At 43.1% G+C, this 21776-nt stretch overlaps 1 protein-coding gene across 1 annotated transcript in view; it reads right to left on the bottom strand.

Annotated features, from left to right (window-relative positions):
* si:dkey-106n21.1 (solute carrier family 23 member 1) overlaps positions 1-21776 on the bottom strand; it is a 228439-nt gene that overhangs the window by 142607 nt on the left and 64056 nt on the right. The window contains 2 exon segments of the mRNA XM_034175892.1: positions 1931-2112; positions 19348-19531. Of these exon segments, the coding sequence (XP_034031783.1) occupies positions 1931-2112; positions 19348-19531 (366 nt within the window).

The raw sequence follows: 21776 nt of genomic DNA, 5'->3' as shown, positions 1-21776 counted from the left end.
TAAGCACAGTGGCCTCCATCATCCATAAATGGAAGTATCGGATCCACCGGGACTCTTCCTTGAACTGGCCCCCCGTCTAAACTGAGCAACTGGACAGCGGATAACCAGCTGCATCACAGTTTATGACTCCCACCCCCTGGCTAATGAATTTCAGCTCCTACCTTCTGGCCGTAGGTTTAAAGTCCCAAGGTGTAGGACAAAATGCTACAGGAGTAGTTTTGAACAAATCTTTGCATATATTTATGTATTTATTTATTTATTTGCCCTTTGCACATCAGTTTTATGCTGACCATCTTTTAGTGGTTTTTCCAAATGCTTCTTTTTTTAGTGGTTTAGTAAGCTTGTGAGTCCCCGGTGGTGTTTGTGTTACATTTTGTTTTGCATATGTTCTTTGTTAGTGTTTTTAGTGTTTTCATTGTTATTGTTGTGTTTGACTAACATGGACGCCCTTTTCTGTTTGCTGCAAGTCAAATCTACCTACGGGTACAAATAAAGTCACCTGAACCAGAACCTGAACTGGGGAGAAGGGCCTTAGTCAGGGAGGTGACCAAGAACCCAAAGGTCACTCTGTCAGAGCACCAACATTCTTCTATAGAGAGGAGAACCTTCCAGAAAGACAACCATGTCTGCAGCAATCCACCAATCAGACCTGTATAGTAGAGTGGCCAGACAGAAGCCACTCCTTTGTAAAAGGCTCATGACAACCCACCTGGAGTTTGCCAAAAGGCACCTTGATGGACTCTCAGACCATGAGAAACAAAATTCTCTGGTGTGATGAGACAAAGACTGAACTCTTTGGTGTGAATGGCAGGCATCATGTTTGGAGAAAACCAGGTACCATCCCTTCAGTGAAGCATAGTGGTGGCAGCATTATGCTGTGGGGATGTTTTGCAGCAGCAGGAACTGGGAGACTAGTCAGGATTGAGGGAAAGATGAATGCAGCAATGTACAGAGACATCCTGGATGAAAACCTGCTCCAGAGTGCTCCTGACCTCAGACTGGGGCGACAGTTCTTCTTTCAGCAGGACAATGACCCCAAGCACACAGCCAAGATATCAAAGGAGTGACTGACTCTAAACACACAGCCACAATATGAAAGGAGTGGCTTCAGGACAACTCTGTGAATGTCCTTGAGTGGCCCAGCCAGAATCCAGACCTGAATCCGATTGAACATCTCTGGAAAAATCTGAAAATGGCTGTGCACCAATGCTCCCCATCCAACCTGATGGTGTTTGAGAGGTACTGCAAAGAGGAATGGGCAAAACTGCACACAACTGCCCTGTCATGGGACTATTAAAGCTTGTGGCATCATATTCAATAAGATCTGAGGCTGTAATTGCTGCCAAAGGTGCATCAACAAAGTATTAAGCAAAGGGTGTGAATACTTACGTACACGTGGTTTCTTTGCTTGTTTGTTTTTAATTGATTTTTTTTTGTAATAAGTTTGCAAAAATTTCAAAACACCTTTTTCATGTTGTCATGTTTTTTTTAGTAGAATATTCTCTAAAAGTGAAGCACTGTGAATACTTTCCAGATGCACCATATGGAGAAGAGCAGTTGAGATGACCAAACCTCTTCATTATTTAATTCATTGTTTTTGAATTTAAATATTTTCTTTGACATGTGACATATGTTACCCTGTACCATGATAACTAAGCATGATACATGGGCATGGGGCACAGGTTAATTGTAATGAACAAAGAAAGATACAACAACAACAAAGAAGAACTTCATTAGCTACAAATTTCCACTGGAAGTAAAGAAAAGACAACTACAATCTCAAATGTCTGTGCAAAATTAAGATAACTATGGTTGGATGCATTAACAAAATTCTCTTTGCTGACATAACACCGTAAGCGCTGTCAGATGAAGTATGGTTTCCAGTGAAAGTGTGGAGGAGGGTTTTGAAAAGGTTTGCATGAATACTCACAGTGCAGCTATTCCCCAGTGGCTTCCACACTTCTTGCCAGCTTCAATAAACAGTGACAGGCCAATGAGGTTGATGGTGGGAGCAATGGCTAATGGACCAGTATATTTCAGAATGAGTCCCACCAGTCCAGAAAATCCCAGGACAACCTGGACCAGACAGGAAACCATGATTGCTCCCTGGATCTGTGGATGCACAAGGCATTAAATTAATGACATGGACAACACCACTGTTCTTTGAACTGCTGACACACTCACTGTTAATGTGTGTGAATACAACTACTCTATCATCCGCATTTCCTGTTCACTTTTGGCGCCCAGGCCATACACTCCCAACACTTTTTGGTCTGTGTTCAACAGATCTGCCGCCATGTGACTGTTTGCAGCTGGTGAAATGAAGAAGTACATAGCTGGGAAAGAAACATGCATGTTCTTTGTTTAACGTAAAAAAAAAAAAAAAAAAAACTTTATTGTCTGCACTCTTTCATAAACCTAACTGGTGACACATTTATGAAGCTGAAACTGATTTTCAACTACCTTTTGACGGAAAGCACATAGTTGTTAAAATCATAAATACTTGTGATTATATTGATTTATGGGAGAGCGCGTGTGAAAATGGTTAAAAGACAAAGGCGATTCCACAATCTGTCTGCAGGTCATCAATCTCTGTTGCTTTGTACGGAGCCAACAGGCTGAAACTCTTCTGAAGTGCATTTGAAATAACATACATTTTGATACCTTTGTTGGCACAGGGAAAGACAATTTGCGCAAAGGTCTGCTGACAAGCTGGAGATTTATAGTAAAAACATATTTCACAAGCATGATAAAAGTTAGTTTTGATGAAGTCAAGCAGTTGGCTGAATCGAACTTCATCTTAAACCGTTTGACCCTGTGTGTGTTGTAGAGGGTGTTGCTAATGTCACCATTCTGATAGGCTAGTCATTTTAGCATCTTATTTGTGTAACTGCTGTCAGTGTGTCTTTTTGGCTGCTCCCGTATGTACAGTCGCCACAGACAGTTTGTGAGACGACCCCCAAACTCTGAATTCAAGCCACAGTTCACAGTGAAGACAGTGAAGCATGGTGGTGCAAGCATCATATGATATGGGCATGTTTCTCCTACTATGGTTTTGGGCCTATATATCACATACCAGGTATCATGGATCAGTTTGGATATGTCAAAATACTTGAAAAGGTCATGTTGCCTTATGCTAAAGAGGACATGCCCTTGAAATGGGTGTTTCAACAAGACAATGACCCCAAGCACACTAGTAAACAAGCAAAATCCTGGTTCCAAACCAACAAAATGAATGCCTAGCAGATGTGAAGAAATCATGAAAAACTGTGGTTATACAACTAAATACTAGTTTAGTGATTCACATGATTGCTAAAAAAGCAGTTTGAACATAATAGTTTTGAGTTTGTTGCGTCAACAGCAGATGCTACTATTATTGTGAACACCCCCTTTTCTACTTTTTTTTTTACTAATAGCCCAATTTCATAGCCTTAAGAGTGTGCATATCATGAATGCTTGGTCTTGGATTTGTGATAATCTACTGAATCTACTGGTACCTTGTTTCCCATGTAACAATAAGAAATATACTCAAAACCTGGATTAATCTTTTTAGTCGCATAGCACTACTATTATTCTGAACACTACTGTGTATATATATATATATATATATATATATATATATATATATATAGCCTTATATTGTGAGAGTCCTTAATAAACAATTCAAGATGAGTTTCTCGTCTCAGTGGTCCTCTTTTCAAATATTTGCGCAGAAAATAACAGTTGTTTAACTTGATTTGAAAAATCAAATCTGTGAGAGAACTATCTTGCGTTTTAACACAGATATTGCCATTATAGTACTTTTTGTGCCATATTGACAAAGGAGATAATCTGCATTTTCTGACCATTCAAGTACTTTTACTTTCTTTTTTTAGAATAAAAATACATTTAATTCACTCGTAGCAAACTTTATTTTCTGTTTCTCTTCCTGACATTTTATTGTAATGACTTCTTGCATGTGTAATGCAATTATCTGCAGTAAAAAACAAAAAAACAAAAACAACAACAACAACTAAACAACTAAAAGTGACGTGCTGCAACATCGCTTGGAAAAGCTCACAGAACCTGGGTTCACATTAGGAGCGGCTCCTGGCTACTGGTTGAAAAAAGAATTACTGCACCTTGGCAGTAAAGGATCAACTTTACTGTTGTGATATTGTGATCACCGGGACCAGGAATAAGTACCGGGGGGTACTAGCTTCTGAGATCTGACAAGATCAGGCTTACGCAGAGCAGACCGGCTGCACCTATTGCGTCCTGTACAATAACGTTGAAATTTTGTTCCTGTGAAAATATGGGGTACCACAAGAGCCCATTTTAGGATCTCTGCTGTTTTTCCTCTATATAGCACCTTTTAGGGCAGATACTTTGAGACTTTGGAACTACTTTTCATTGTTACGCTGATGACACTCAGTTGTACATGCCAATAACTGTAGATAATCTCACACATACTCAGACTTTAGAGGATTGCCTGGCTTCAGTGAAAGCCAGGCAATCATTTCATTCATTTTATTCATTTTCAGATGCTTATACGGGTCTGGGTCATGGTGGCAGCAAAGCAAACAGCTCATTGTGCACATTCCTATCCTCGGCCAAGTCCTGTACCACTTCCCGAGGGATCCCAAGGTGTTCCCAAGCCAGCTGCAAAATATAATCTCTCCAGTGTGTCCTGGGTCTTCCCTGTGGTTTCCTCCAGGTTGGACATGCCTGGAAGACCTCCTTAGGGAGATGACCAGGGAGCATCCTCACCCGAACCACCTCAACTGGTTCCTTTTGATGCAAAGAAGTAGCGGCTCTACTCAGTCCATCATTCCACAGCCAGGACAGTGCCCACATTGCTCCTCCTGAATCTGAGGATTAAGTAACATCTAAGTCTCCTCTTTAGTACCCTGGTATTGACTTCCCCAAGGAGGTTGAGGAGTGTGATTCCTCTATAACTGGAACACACTCTGTGGTCCACCACTCCACTTTGGCAAGCCAAAGGTACTGTCCCTAAATTCCATGCAACATTCTACAAGAGTGCCAGCCATGACAGTCCAACAACACTTAGAGACTTCAGCAACTCAAGACGAATCTCGTCTGCCCCCAGCGACTTGCCACAGCTGTATTTTTTAGTACCTCACTGACTTCCACTAGGGTGATTGCACCAGAGCCACCCAAGTCTTGCATCCCTGCCTCCTTGACAGGGGGCATGTCAGTAGTGTTGAGAAGATCCTCAAAATGTTCTTTCCACCACCTGGGAATATCTTCAGCAGTTCTCCTCCCCAACTGAGCACAGCCTGGACTAAGAACTGCCTCCCTTTCCTGAGGCGACTGACAGCTTGCCAGTTCTGCTTTGAGGCTGGTCAAAAGTCATTTTCCATGGCCTCTCCAAATTCCTCCCATGCTCGAGTTTCTGCCTCGGCCACCACTGAGTCTGCAGTCCTTCTAGCCTCCCAATACGTGTTCGCTGATTCCAGACTTGCAACGTCTTACTTTTAAGCTCTGACAAGATGGAGATGGTCAGTGGTTCTGCGAGACACATGTATCAGTTTGACCAGCTAATATTAACCTTGGACTCATGTGTTGTAGGTCACAGTGATAAAGTGAAAAAGCTTGGGGTGACCTTCGATCCCATACTGTTCTTTGAGAACAGTATAGGATTTGAGAAATCACAAAGACTGCTTTCTAACATCTCCATACCATTGTGATTTGTCTTATCTTTGGCTGACACAGAGACTTTGATCCATGCCTTTGTCACTTGGATTACTATAATGTTCTATTCTCTGGCTTACCACTGTCCAGCATTACAGGTCGCCAGTTTGTTCAAAATGAGACTGCTAGAACTTTGCCCAGTAACAGAAATGTTGACCATTTTACCCTAATTTTGGCCTCCCTTCACTGGCTTCCTGTCCCCACAAGATTAGATTTTAAGGTTTTGTTGCTAACATACTTCATGGAGTAGTGCCTCCCTATTTGGCTGACCATAATAAATCTTACATACCGTACCATGTTCTGCATTCTTAGGAGGCAGGACTACTATGATTCCTAAGGTTAAAAGGAAGTCAGCAGGCTACAAAGCCTTTCTCTTACCGTGCACCTGGTATGTGGAACAATCTTCATGCTGAGATACAACAGTCTGATTCTATGGAGTCATTCAAGTCTAGATTAAAGACCCCTCTGATTTCTCTTTTGTATGACTAACATAGAACCAGAACCATTTTTTCCTCTCCTTCTAAATTATGTCACTTAACAATGGTGCAGGTCACAGCCTCATTACAACTAAATTCCAGGTATGTTAGTGAAGGTAAGGGCTGGCTGGCGGTGACCACATTAGTATCCTGTGATTAGTATCCTTTTTCTGTCTTTGAGGTGTTGTCACCTGAAATAAAGTTTTACACTGCTTACTGGACCCCTGTTGGAAGACACACATCAGAGGTATGCCAACTTTGTCATCTTGAAGGATGACATGAACAATTACAACCCAAGTTCCATGTTATGTGTCGACGCGGATTGAGGAGCGAACCTGCGTCAGACAGGACCCAGCGCTAAAAATAACCAGAAAGCGGTTCCAAACAAAAACTATTTATTATACACCTGTGTTTTAAAAGTGTAAAAACATAAAAAACAACATCCCTCTGGTGGAGTGATTCGTGGCTCGCTCTCCAGCGCCCGCAAGGATTAAAGCCGGCGCTCCTGGACCTCCTACCACCGCCAAACACCCCCCAGGTGGACACGACAAACTGATTCTCTGTGAAGCAAAGAGACGGTGAGGTAAATCAACAGATACAACTATATCTTCCAATAAACACACGCTTCCCTGCTTCACGGGCTTGATGTGTCAAACCCAGGCACGGTCCTCAGCGTCTCACAAACGAACGTCACAAGGTCGTGTTCCCGGCAGTTCTGCTTGAATCACACATGACTTAAATGCAGAACGCCATCCAATTATCTGCTTCAGCTGCAAGTCGTCCAGGTTGCACGTGAGCACCAAGCACAGGTGCTTTCCATGATGTTGATGAGGGTGAAGACTCTTCAGCCAGCACCTTCTTCACAGACAAATCAGCCCTCATGCCACCTGGAGAGCAAAGAAAAGAAAAGAACACCAAAACATCCAGCCACGCCCCCCCCAACACACAACAGTACCCCCCCATCAACGGGAAGCCTCCCGGCGACCGAACAAACCAGGCCCGAGAACAGCCCCTCCCTCCGGGGTCCACGTCAGGAAGCAGACGGCAAGACAGGCACCGCAGCTGGAAGGCCGGCTGGAATCAACAAAAGCCCCAAAACATTCCCCAGAACAAGTCCACTCACACAAAAAAAACATAAAACCCACCCAAAACCTCCCCAGGGGACCGTCCCATCAAACCCCGGGAGGAAAAGAAAAACTCCAAAACACAAAAACCCAACACAGTCCCACAACACAGTACAAACGTAGATGCATAAAAGAAAAATAACAAACAACCCCCCCCAGAATGACCTGCAGAGCCCAACCCCCCCTCAGAAGGCCTTCATTGCCAGTTCCAGGAGGAACAGCCAAAACCGTGATCCCACAAAGGTCCCCAGGTATACATGGAGTGAAACGGTGCCCCCCAGGGGACCGTATCATCAACCCCAGGAGGCACCCTCCCCACAACCCCGGAACCCCAGATCCGGTCACACTTGGCCGGTCGGACCCAAGCCAATTCCCCCCCCAGAGGACCGTCCCATCAACCCTGGAGGCGGAACCCGGAGGGAAACAAAATAAAACCAAAAACCAACCCCCGGAGGACAACCAAAAACAACCCCGGGGGGATATAAAACGACCATAAACCCCGTTGCCCTCCCCGGCACCCCGAAAGACCCCAGGTCCCTCCCAGAGCCCTTTGGCGGCTCTATTTTGGCAAACGGCTCAAAATAGTAAGCCGGAGAAGGGAACAGGTAAAAACTAACCCAGCTCCAACCCCAAAGCGCAGCGGAGAACCGGAAATACGTCCGGCGCCCCAACTCGACCATACCCCAGCCACTCGGGAGGGGTGGAACTACCGAAATGGCAAACAGCAACAGATCGGCCCACCCCTCCGACTGAGGCATGTCTCCGCTGCACCACACCCCGGCAACACCCATGACAATCGGTCCAAAGGCTCACCGAGGCTGGAGTGGAACCGGGCCCTAACCAAACCAAAAAGAACGCCTCTAACACCCCCCCCCCTAGATGCAGAGGTCGTCTGAGAATGCTCAGCGTGACCAACCTGCACCACCCCACAACCCACAAGACAAGCGGTCTAAGGGCAAGTGAGGTTGGGGTTAGGAATGTAGAGAAATAAAAACAACAAAACAAAACGACCCAACAACCCAAACAGAAAATACCTAAAAACACATACACAATTGACAGGTAAGTGAGCCCAGGCGGGCTTCTAACCGCCTATCACTCCACCAGATACGCCCCTACCTCCCCAAATAAGTATAACCCCTGATTAAAGAAACCAAACATTTACGTGTGGTAAAAAAATTTTTTTTCTTTTTTTTTTATGTGGGTTCTTTTGCCTGTCCCAGAACACTTGGAGTTACGTCACCGTTATTTCTCTTGACGCTTACGTGTGGGGGCAATACAGGAATCTCGACTCGTCCGAGCTGCATGGGCTCGTCAATAGGAGGAGCCGGAGGTCCCGTCGGAGGAGCCGCAGTGGGGCGAAGAAGAGGCGGCCCAGCTTTGTGTCGGGGAAAGCCCCGAGACAAAAAAAAAACGCTCTAATGGGCGTCCTCTCTCGCGTCCACGCTCCTTCATCCGATCATCTAGACGAATCACCAACGATATTAGCTCGTCTAAATCGTTTGGCTCATCACGACCGCCAGCTCGTCTTTTAATGACTCATTTAACCCGTCCACAAATACGCCTCGTAAAACTGCGGCATTCCAACCTGTGGGTGACGGAGTTATCGGCACCGATATCGATAGTGCCGCAGCTGGAGCAGCAGGAAGCAGAACAGCTTGCGCTGCAAGCTCCATAACACGGGCATCTGTTTGTTTAATTTGGTTCGCGAGATGCTGTAATTGCTCCCGTATGTTCTCCAAGTGTTCCTGAACTTTTTCGACAAAAGGAACCGCTTCTGCCGCTGGGTCCATTATGGAATGGCCGGGAACTACTGTTATGTGTCGACGCGGATTGAGGAGCGAACCTGCGTCAGACAGGACCCAGCGCTAAAAATAACCAGAAAGCGGTTCCAAACAAAAACTATTTATTATACACCTGTGTTTTAAAAGTGTAAAAACATAAAAAACAACTTCCCTCTGGTGGAGTGATTCGTGGCTCGCTCTCCAGCGCCCGCAAGGATTAAAGCCGGCGCTCCTGGACCTCCTACCACCGCCAAACACCCCCCAGGTGGACACGACAAACTGATTCTCTGTGAAGCAAAGAGACAGTGAGGTAAATCAACAGATACAACTATATCTTCCAATAAACACACCCCTCCCTGCTTCACGGGCTCGATGTGTCAAACCCAGGCGCGGTCCTCAGCGTCTCACAAATGAACGTCACAAGGTCGTGTTCCCGGCAGTTCTGCTTGAATCACACATGACTTAAATGCAGAACGCCATCCAATTATCTGCTTCAGCTGCAAGTTGTCCAGGTTGCACATGAGCACCAAGCACAGGTGCTTTCCATGATGTTGATGAGGGTGAAGACTCTTCAGCCAGCACCTTCTTCACAGACAAATCAGCCCTCATGCCACCTGGAGAGCAAAGAAAAGAAAAGAACACCAAAACATCCAGCCACGCCCCCCCCAACACACAACATTCCAATGAAGTTGGGACGTTGTGGTCACAGAGCTTTCTCTTATTGTGCCCCTGTTCTGTGGAATGATCTCTCTGCATCAATAAAACAGTCAGATTCTGTCGAGACTTTCAAATCCAGACTTAAGAAGCACTTATTTCCCCTTTTGTATGGGTAGCATACTGGCATAGTATGATACAACCCCAATTCCAATGAAGTTGGGATGTTGTGTAAAATTTAAATAAAAACAGAATACAATGATTTGCAAATCCTCTTCAACCTATATTCAACTGCATACACCACAAAGACAAGATATTTAATATTCAAATTGATAAACTTTATTGTTTTTGTGCAAATATTTGCTCATTTTGAAATGGACGCCTGTAACACATTTAAAAAAAAGCTGGGATGGAGAAACAAAAGACTGGGAATGTTGATGAATGCTCAAAGAACACCTGTTTAGAAACAGGTGAGTGTCATGTTTGGGAGCATCCCCAAAAGGAGCTTCAACAAAAGGCTCAGCCATTCACAAGCAAAGATGGGGCAAGGATCACCACTTTGTGAACAACTGCGTGAAAAAATAGTCCAGCAGTTTAAGAACAATGTTTCTCAATGTTCAATTGCAAAGAATTTAGGGATTCCATCATCTACAGTCTATAATATAATCAGAAGATTCAGAGAATCTGGAGAACTTTCTACACGTAAGCGGCAGGGCTGAAAACCAACACTGAATGCCCGTGACCTTCAATCCCTCAGGTGGCACTGCATCAAAAACCAACATCATTTTGTAAAGGATCTTACCGCGTGGGCTCAGGAACACTTTAGAAAACCACTGTCAGTTAACACAGTTCGTCACTACATCTACAAGTGCAAGTTAAAACTCTACCATGCAAAGCGAAAGCCATACATCAACAACATCCAGAAACGCTGCTGCCTTCTCTGGGCTCAAGTTCATTTGAAATTGACAGACGCAAAGTGGAAAAGAGTCCTGTGGTCTGATGAGTCCACATTTCAAATTGTTTTTGGAAATCATGGACGTTGTGTCCTCCAGGCAAAAGAGATTGCTACCAGCGCAAAGTTCAAAAGGCAGCATCTGTGATGGTATGGGGGTGTGTTACTGCCCATGACATGGGCAACTTACACATCTGTGATGGCACCATCAATGCTGAAAGGTACATCCAGATTTTGGAGCAACACATTATGCCATCCAAGCAACGTCTTTTTCAGGGACATGCCTGCTTATTTCAGCAAGACAATGCCAAGCCACATTCTACATGTGTTACAACAATGTGGCTTCATAGTTAAAGAGTGTGGGCCTGTTTGCAGTCCAGACCTGTCGCCCGTTGAAAATGTGTGGCACATTATGAAGTGCAAAATACAACAACAGAGACCCCAGAGTGTTGAACTGCAGTCATTCATCAAGCAAGAATGGGAAAGAATTCCACCTACAAAGCTTCAACAATTAGTGTCCTCAGTTCCCAAATGCTTACTGAGTGTTATCAGAAGGAAAGGTGATGCAACACAGTGGTAAACATACCACAGTCCCAGCTTTTTTGAAATGTGTTGCAGGCATCCATTTCAAAATGAGTACCGGTAAATATTTGCACAAAAACCATAAGGTTTATCAGTTTGAACATTAAATATTTTGTCTTTGTGGTGTATTCAGTTGAATATAGGTTGAAGAGGATTTGCAAATCATTGTATTCTGTTTTTATTTACATTTTACACAACGCCCCAACTTCATTGGAATTGGGGTTGTACAGTGACTTAGAATTGAACTTTTGTTTTATTCCTGTTTTGCATATTTGATGTATTGTTGTTATACTTAATTTGATCTGCGTGGGTCACCCCTCTGAGTCTGGTCTGCTTGAGCCTTTTTCTTCAAATATATGTCAGTGGGAGTTTTTTCCTTCAGGCCCCTTCACACATAGTGCAACGTTTGGACGACGTTTGGACAAATATGGTGAAACAGCACGAAACACTTCAAATTTGCACACCACGAAACATCGCGCAGACAGGCAGGCGTGCACGACGCTGGCGCAATGGTTTGTGCACACGACGGTGTCCTGCTCGCAGTGTGTTCCACGGGCCGAGCTGCCCCACATCGCATCACATTGCTGATGTGGAGGAAAATGAAATAAAAAAACACCTGTGTAATTAGTGAATATCACTGGGTTGATATAAATAATATTTAAAGGGGAATGCAATACAGAACCCCGCAGTTAAACAACCCTGGTTAAAAAAAAGAAAAGAAAAGAACACCACTCACAAGATTTGAACCCACACCTGATTACCAGACAGACACTCTGCCACTGTGCAGTAGCTGTTCTACAATGAATTACTCCCTGGGCGACACTCCATCTGAGCACTCCCCCCCCACACACCTAACAGAAAAAAAAAAACAAAATTTTGCACAAACTGAGCACCCCCCACACCTAAAAAAAAAAACAGACAAAATTTTGCACAAACAGGCATTTTTTTTAGTATTATATTATTAATATTTTAAAAGTGCCCCTGAAATTACAATTCAAATTGACATGAGAAGCCTGCAGGCTACAATATTACTCCAAAACAAAACATCCATGAATTGCAAGTTTGAATAAATATGCCTTACATTTGAACACTATTTTAATCTGTCTTTCTGGAAGGAACAATTAGCTCTGTTTTTAAGGTACATATTTGTCTCAACATTTAGTTAATTATTTAGCTTGATGTTATTACATATTAGGTTAAATGTGTAAATACTTAGCATGAACTAATCTGCAAAAGTTTTAGGTTTGACAGAAATTTGATCATATAGTGTTTGACTTTTTTTCTCCCAATTTTTGGTCTTCATCTGTGGGTCAAACAAAAATCTAAACTGAAATGTTACTAGCGTTCCCATGCCAATGTAATCAATTGTGATTCTTTTTCTCCATTAAATAAACCAGTTAATTAAGATGATAAGCCTAATTTTAAATTTCATTACCACTATTATTATTATTATTATTATTATTATTATTATTATTATTATTATTTTGTCAGTGTACATGACAACAAAAAGAGTTGCCAGCTGCTGGAAAATTATTGTACACACTCTTGCAGGCACAGAAAAAAGGGTCAGATTCAGTCACTTCAGCTAGTAATGTGAACACAGCACAAGTTCTAAGCCATCTTTACAAATAGGCAGGCTCTACTTTTTGCAAATTTTTTTCCACAAGTGGGCAGTTTGTCCTCTTCGGTGACATTCAAACCCGTTCTTACACCCTGTCTGTCTGCTTTCAAATGCCTTTTATTTCATAAACTGGCTACCTGCCTCGTTTGCTGCATGATCCACAGAGAAATGTAATGCGCCGAGTTCGGAATAATATAAAGCTGAATCCTCTCTGTGTGCGACAGGACATTTCACACAATTCAGAAGAACATGCAGGAATTATAGACCTGTATTTATAATTTTGTGAATGAGATGTGCGTTATTTGGAAGAAAGTGAAGGTGTAAATGACTTTAGCTGATGAACCCCCCCCCCCCCCACTTGTCCCTCCCATTAGAGAAACCCAGAGGTGAACTGCCGTGCGCATGCAGCGCACTCCTCTCATTTCTTTCACCATCTCAGTGCTTCAGCATGCAGGGGCGCCTGCCCAGGGCGCCAGTGACACGAAAACCATTTTGCAGTGGAGATTTTTTTTAAGTGCTCGTCCCCATGGTGCCGCCCCTCCATAAATGCTGCTCGGGCGGGGGGGGGACACACATTGTGGGGGGAGCCAACCGCACGCCACATCTCGGCAACTCCACAGTCGTAGGGAACTGACACGAATTTCACAGCGAGTACGACAGTAGACAGTCTGCAGTCTCTTGCCGTGCCAACCTTGTGACTGGCCACACATTTTCTAAGTGCCATGCGAGCGGTGTTAGATGTTTCTGTGTGTCACCTGTAATTTGGCTGACACCTGCCGCGAGAGGGTGCGATGGGTTTGTACAGCGCACACTCTGTCATTCAGCTGCTGGTGTGTGCAAATTGTTGTACCAACATGTGTACAAGGCATTTGAGGCAGGGACAATTTCACACGGTTTGCAAACAATTCCTGCGTCATGCGCACTAAGTGTGCACTTCGTTCAAACCTCGCAGTTCGCAGTTCATGCTTTCTCTTTTCACGAACAGATGGCTACATATGGTATATTAAATACACTCACTGAACACTTCATTCAAGTCAAATTAGGTCTTGGAGCATGTGCTGGTGCAGTGCTTTGTTGCATCCATCTAACATCTAACATCTAACCACCTTGTGTGCTGGATTGCAACCACCCAGACAGACAACTTGTCCATCCACAACTCTTGAAAACAGAGCCCAACCGATACGGGATTACAAAAAAACAACTGATTTTTGATGATTCCTAAATCTGATATAGCAACAATATCCACTCCCCCCCGCCCCCAAATCACAATGTTAATGTGACCTCCTGCATGAGCTTCTGTATTGTATCCAATATATGGACTGCTGTGTGTCATACAGGGTCACCTGTACATGGGTCACTGCATGGCACAGTGACTGGCGGCTATTACCGATAATAACAGCTGTAGGTGTACACGTCGACAATCTGATGTCCATAATAATCCGATCCCACATGCACTACAGTGAAGCAATAGTCAGGGGACCATAGTTTACATCATGTACTCGGTCCATGGGTTGGATGTCATTCGACACCCAACAGTGTGACATGGCAGGTCTTCAGTACTTCAATAAAGTGGAGCACAGTGCTCACCCCCCCACCCCCATTTATTCTATTTTTATTTTTGTGTGTTACATGCTGTGTTGTGGCCACACTCTGGGTAGTCCATCTGGATTTGAGAGAAGCTGCACTCTGAATGTGCGCGAATCATTCGAGGTGGCTTTGAGAAACATATTCATATGGCATTCATGCACAGCTGTACAAATGTCTGTCCCATACTAATGCGGCTCAAATTCTGGCTGTTTTTTCCCCATTCGGCTGATTCATACAGCATTCTCGTTCATTCGTGCTCAAGTGTGACAGGGCCCTTACTGTGCCTGAAGTGACTGACCACTTTCTAAATATGAAGGGCACTTCTCAGACATCATGGGCCTATACAAAGCAAAATAAAATTAATTATTCAAGATTTGGAATGTTTTTATAGACTCTGAGTCACAACCTGAGACAATGTAAATTAAAGTTATACATGGTGCAAATTTCATATTTGCTATTTTATGTTATATTTCATGTCATTTGATGTTATGCATAAGTCATAATGGAAACATCCTACCTCGTGTGAATAATGGCTGCTTGTGCTATAATGATACATCAAGTGTGTGATGACTTGTATGGACAAAAATATTGGATGAATGTTTCCTGCAGCTATTTGAATTTATACCGTGAAGAATTAAGGCAGCTGTAGAGGGAAAAAGGGTGCTAGAAAGGTGATCTATTGTAAGTCCTATATAGATCCTGAGGCCCCTTGGTGCTTATCTCCAGATGAGCTAGGACATCAGACTGGACGGGATGCCAGTCTGATATATGTCACTTTCCCAGCCAAAGAAAGTACCAATTCACAGATGGATAGACACAGAGAATGCAGATAAAGTGTCTTTTTCAAGGACAAAGACAGGTAGTATGACCAGGATTCGAACACAGGTCTACATATATATACTGGCAGGCCAGCTCCTTATTTATCAACCTGCTCTGCATGCAAGGAACTAGTTCAGTTATAAACAAAAGGGCCATTCATTAAAGCACACATATGGCATGGCACAAAAAGCTCTTCAACCATATCAACCACAACTCATATTTTACTTTAGCCTCTGAACTATATATTTGGCTTTACTTATTTTCTTTGGAGCAACATCATTATGGAGATCAGTGTATTCATTAATTCATTAATTTTCTATAACCACTTATTACAATCAAAGGTTTCCGGGGGAGAAGGGTGGAGCCAATCCCAGCAGGACATGGTGTGGGGTACACCCTGGACAGGAAGCAAGTCCATTGCAGGGTCACATATATACAGACAAACACATTTACTTATACATTATTATTATTAGTATCAGTATTAATAATATTGCTAATACTGATACTAATAATAGTACGAGGGCTGTCAATAAAGTAGCGGTCCTTTTTATTTTTTTCAAAAACTATATGGATTTCATTCATATGTTTTTACGTCAGACATGCTTGAACCCTCGTGCGCATGCGTGAGTTTTTCCACGCCTGTCGGTGACGTCATTCGCCTGTGAGCACTCCTTGTGGGAGGAGTCGTCCAGCCCCTCGTCGGAATTCCTTTGTCTGAGAAGTTGCTGAGAGGCTGGCGCGTTGTTTGATCAAAATTTTTCTAAACCTGTGAGACACATCAAAGTGGACACGGTTCGAAAAATTAAGCTGGTTTTCAGTGAAAATTTTAACGGCTGATGAGAGATTTTGAGGTGATTCTGTCGCTTTAAGGACTTCCCACGGTGCGAGACGTCGCTCAGCGCTCTCAGCCGCCGTCGTCAGCCTGTTCAAGCTGAAAACCTCCACATTTCAGGTTCTATTGATCCAGGACGTCGTGAGAGAACAGAGAAGTTTCAGAAGAAGTCGGTTTCAGCATTTTATCCGGATATTCCACTGTTAAAGGAGATTTTTTTAATGAAAGACGTGCGGACGGGTCCGCGCATCGGGACGCAGCCAACGCGGTGCGGCGGCACAGGAAAAACACCTCCGTGTTGATAACCATTTGTAAAATCCAGGCGGCTTTTGATGGCTTTCAGTGGAGTGAGTATATGAGAAATTGTTTAACAGGCAGGACATGTTCCAACTTGTCCTTAAGGCTTTCAACAGAGGTGTTTTTCCTGTGGCGGAGCGTCGCGGCGGCTGCGTCCCGACGCGCGGACCCGTCCGCACGTCTTTCATTAAAAAAATCTCCTTTAACAGTGGAATATCCGGATAAAATGCTGAAACCGACTTCTTCTGAAACTTCTCTGTTCTCTCACGACGTCCTGGATCAATAGAACCTGAAATGTGGAGGTTTTCAGCTTGAACAGGCTGACGACGGCGGCTGAGAGCGCTGAGCGACGTCTCGCACCGTGGGAAGTCCTTAAAGCGACAGAATCACCTCAAAATCTCTCATCAGCCGTTAAAATTTTCACTGAAAACCAGCTTAATTTTTCGAACCGTGTCCACTTCGATGTGTCTCACAGGTTTAGAAAAAATTTTGATCAAACAACGCGCCAGTCTCTCAGCAACTTCTCAGACAAAGGAATTCCGATGAGGGGCTGGACGACTCCTCCCACAAGGAGTGCTCACAGGCGAATGACGTCACCGACAGGCGTGGAAAAACTCACGCATGCGCACGAGGGTTCAAGCATGTCTGACGTAAAAACATATGAATGAAATCCATATAGTTTTTGAAAAAAATAAAAAGGACCGTTACTTTATTGACAGCCCTCGTATATTACTTGTGCATAATTTAATGAAACAGTTAAACAAATGCTGAACAATGCCATATTTAGCAATTCTGAAGGAAGTGATATTTCCTGGATATGCCCCTGAATCTGGATCTCCAACAAAGTGGAATGGAATCTGTCTCTGCTCTTATCATATACCTATAAATGATACACCAATATGATTGGATAAAACATTAAAGAATAAATAGCAATACACCCTTTTCGCGGACAGGTAATATTTTTCATACCACCCGAGTAATCAGACAATCCGGACAGCAGAGTGGCGCCACGACAAAGAGGCGCGGTCAGAGGAACTGTGAAATACTGGTGAGTCTGTTGTGAAAGTGTAGTGACACGGACCCACAACAGGGGGCGCAAATGAACGGACAATAGAAGGAGTCAAATTTGAACACTTTACTGTTGTGAATGCCACAACCATACACAGCAGATTATAGAATGATACAAAGTTAATGGATAAAGGTGTCGTGTGGGCAGGCTTGACGATAGGAGACGTCCGTCTAAAGAAGAACCGGAACCACATGATTTCCTCCGCCACCGAACCCGAAGGATACTGCAGCCGCCAGGTCCCGGGTCCCCCAGGTGGCCACCGTCTCCGCGTGTCGGATCTGGTAATGCTGGTGAAGAGCAAAGACAGTCAAGTGTGGGTGTGTGTACACCCAGTAACAACGGTGGGAATTCCACCTCCACCTCAAATCACACACTCGTGCAGCTCCTGTTTCAGCACTTATCTGGAAAGAGTGAGAGGCGAAGACGTCGGCACTCTCACAAACCACCAATCAGCGGACAAGGCTCCACAGGAAAGCGGCTGCAAAAAGAGTTCAGACTAAGATACAGTTTAGTTTATGGCTGAGAATATTACCTCCTTAGAAGAACGATATCTCGGCGACGTGGTGGAGGTGTCATCCTGCTTTTATCTGGGGTGAAGTGCAGATGATCGGTGACAGCTGTCATAGTTGATGAGTGACAGCTGTCACCTCGGCTGTTCCTGTGAGGCGGCAGCGCCCTCTCGTGCCTGAAGCCCGCACTTCAGGCAGGGCGCCCTCTGGTGGTGGGCCAGCAGTACCTCCTCTTCTGGCGGCCCACACAACAGAGTCACTATTAATAATTTCTTACGTGTCCAACCTCATAGGTTGATCGTTAAAATTAAATTTGTTAGTTCTAAAAGCCATCATAATTATTTATAGGAAAACATTCTATTTTTTTTCTCCTAAGGTTTGAACTTTGAGTGTTTACACAGGAGAGAAAAGTGAGAAAATGTTAATGCCTGTTTGAGGAAAGTGTATAAAGTGTGTAGTGAGGGGTTTTACAGCCTTAAAACATCTGTAATAATTGTAAAAAATAACGCTGACTACTTCGCGGATTTCGCCTGTCGCGGGTTATTTTTAGAACGTAACTCCCACGATAAACGAGGGACCACTGTATATGATAAAATTGTTATGAAGTTGTTCACCAATGAATATGGCTTTTTACACCCTTCAGAAAACCATACAACATTTATCATTTATAGGTATATGATAAAATCTTTATCAAGTTGTTTTACCAATGAATTTGTCTTTATACACCCTTCAGAAAACCATGCAACATTTATCATTTATAGGTATATGATAAAATCATTATCAAGTTGTTTTACCAATGAATATAGCTTTTTACACCCTTCAGAAAACCATACAACATTTATCATTTATAGGTATATGATAAAATCTTTATCAAGTTGTTTTACCAATGAATTTGTCTTTATACACCTTTCAGAAAACCATGCAACATTTATCATTTATAGGTATATGATAAAATCGTTATCAAGTTGTTTTACCAATGAATATAGCTTTTTACACCCTTCAGAAAACCATACAACATTTTTCATTTATAGGTATACGATAAAATCTTTATCAAGCTGTTTTACCAATGAATATGGCTTTATACACCCTGAGGTGTATGGGTTTCTTCGGCCTCAGGGTCCATACACCCTGAGGCCGAAGAAACCCATACACCTCAGGGTGTATAAAGCCATATTCATTGGTAAAACAACTTGATAACTGATAATATGCTGCTCCTCTAATTTAATAAAAATCAGTCATGTAGTTTTTGAGTAATCATGGTGAAAGACAAAACAGCTAATTTACAGACAGTTGAACTTACAACTTGGCAGAGGGAATGAAATTAAGTAATTTAATTTGATTAAAAAATACCTCTCTCATTCGTGACATCCAAATCTCATCAGGATTTTCCATTTGCAGTGGCGTGGTGTCATTCTTCCATTCTATGGACACCATTACAGGTGCATTTGGAGTTGGGCACTGCCACTTGGGGAGGGAAAGAATGGCTAGGGTAGGAGTGAGGAAACTGAAGGTTCCACCTTGAAGGATTGGCAACCTGTAAATGGTGACACAGTTAATGTTCTGGGACTGGTAGATTGAACAATATCCAAGAGGGTCTTGAAAAAGTTGAGTTATGAACTCAGAAGAAGACTAAAGCAGGTGAATGGTGCAACAACTTTCCCAAAGAGTAGCCAAAATATCTCCATCAGTCTTTAACAATTAATTAAAGTAGAGTCCATTATGTGCGAGTGGGACACTAAAAAATTGCAACTATTTAATAATAAGAACATTATTGCAAATTAAGTACATATAACAAGCTCAAGAATATCGTGTGAATCACATCACATGTGAATATCACATGTGAATGCCACTGAAATAACCAATAGAAAACTATCAAACAGCTAAGGTCAAATGGAGTGAAATATATTGTTTTTCGTATTCCAGTTTAGGTTACCAGAAAGAATTGTGATGATTCTGTAATATATTCTATTGTCACTTTAAAGACAACAAATAGTTGTTAATTTTTTTTTTTTTTTGTAATTGTATGGTTAAAAGCTGAAGTGTTTTTCATATATTTTAATTTGCACGCTACAGGCTTGTAGTAAATTATGATGTCATGATTCTAATCTTCTTCTTCTTTGTCTTTCAGCTGTTCCCGTTAGGGGTCGCCACAGCAGATCAATCGTTTCCATCTCACCCTGTCCTCTGTATCTTCCTCTGTCACACCAACCACCTGCATGTCCTCTCTCAGCACATCCATGAACCTCCTCTTTGGCCTCCCTCTTCTCCTCCTGCCTGGTGGCTCCATCCTCAGCATCCTTCTCCCTATATACCCTGGGTCCCTCCTCTGCACATGTCCAAACCATCTCAATCGCGCCTCTCTGACTTTGACTCCAAACCGTCCCACCTGAGCTGTCCCTCTGATATGGTCATTCCTAATCTTGTCCATTCTTGTCACTCCCAAAGAGAATCTCAACATCTTCAGCTCTGCCACCTCCAGCTCCGCCTCCTGCCTTTTTGTTAGTGCCACCGTCTCCAAACCATACAACATAGCTGGTCTCACTACTGTTTTGTAAACTTTCCCCTTCACTCTTGCTGATATTCTTCAGTCACAAATCACTCCTGCCACCTTTCTCCATCCACTCCACCCTGCCTGCACTCTCTTCTTCACCTAATTACTACACTCTCCATTACTTTGAACAGCTGACCCCAAATATTTAAACTCATCTACTTTCACCACTTCTACTCCTTGTAACTGCACGATTCCACTGGGCTCCCTCCCATTCACACACATGTACTCAGTCTTGCTTCTACTGACTTTCATTCCACTACAGATCACAATGTCATCTGCAAACATCATAGTCCATGGGGACTCCTGTCTGATCTCATCCGTCAACCTGTCCATCACCACTGCAAACAAAGAAAGGACTCAGAGCTGATCCTTGGTGTAATCCTCCTCCACCTTGAATGAGTCTGTCATTCCGACTGCGCATCTCACCACTGTCACACTATTCTTGTACATGTCCTGCACTACCCTAACATACTTCTCTGCCACTCCAGACTTCCTTATACAATACCACAACTCTTCTCTTGGCACCCTATCATAAGCTTTTTCTAAGTCCACAAACACACAGTGTAACTCTTTCTGGCCTTCTCTGTACTTCTCCAACAGTATTCTCAGAGCAAACATTGCATCTGTAGTGCTCTTTCTCGGCATGAAACCATATTGCTGCTCACAGATCTTCACCTGTTTTCTAAGCCTAGCTTCTACTACTCTTTTCCATAACTTCATGCTGTGGCTGATCACCTTTATGCCTCTGTAGTTACTGCAGCTCTGCACATCACCCTTATTCTTGAAAATAGGAACCAGCACACTTCGTCTCCACTCCTCAGGTATCCTCTCACTTTCCAAGATTTTATTAAACAATCTGGTTAGAAACTCTACTGCCATCTCTCCTAGACATTTCCATGCCTCCACTGGAATGTCATCTGGACCAACTGCCTTTCCACTCTTCATCCTCTTCATAGCAGCACAAGTCACTTTGTTTTAAACTAGTTTGGGAAGCCCTGTGACTTCTACTTCAGTGCAACTTTTATACTGAAAATTCACAAGTTTGTTATTAATAATAGTAATTTTGGGATGCTGTCTGAAAGTTGAAATCTTCACAACAAAATTCAAAAATGCATATGAGTTACGAGTATATATCCAAAAGCATTTGGATGATGTTTTTTACAATCTGCGGAACAACCAATCATGTATGCATGTATATTTATCACAAGAAAATTACTGTGAGTGTGTA

The sequence above is a fragment of the Thalassophryne amazonica genome, chromosome 8, assembly GCF_902500255.1.
Source record: "Thalassophryne amazonica chromosome 8, fThaAma1.1, whole genome shotgun sequence".
Lineage (NCBI taxonomy): Eukaryota > Metazoa > Chordata > Actinopteri > Batrachoidiformes > Batrachoididae > Thalassophryne > Thalassophryne amazonica.
Note: the sequence above shows the minus strand (reverse complement) of the source record. Positions and strands in the feature narration are given on the sequence as shown.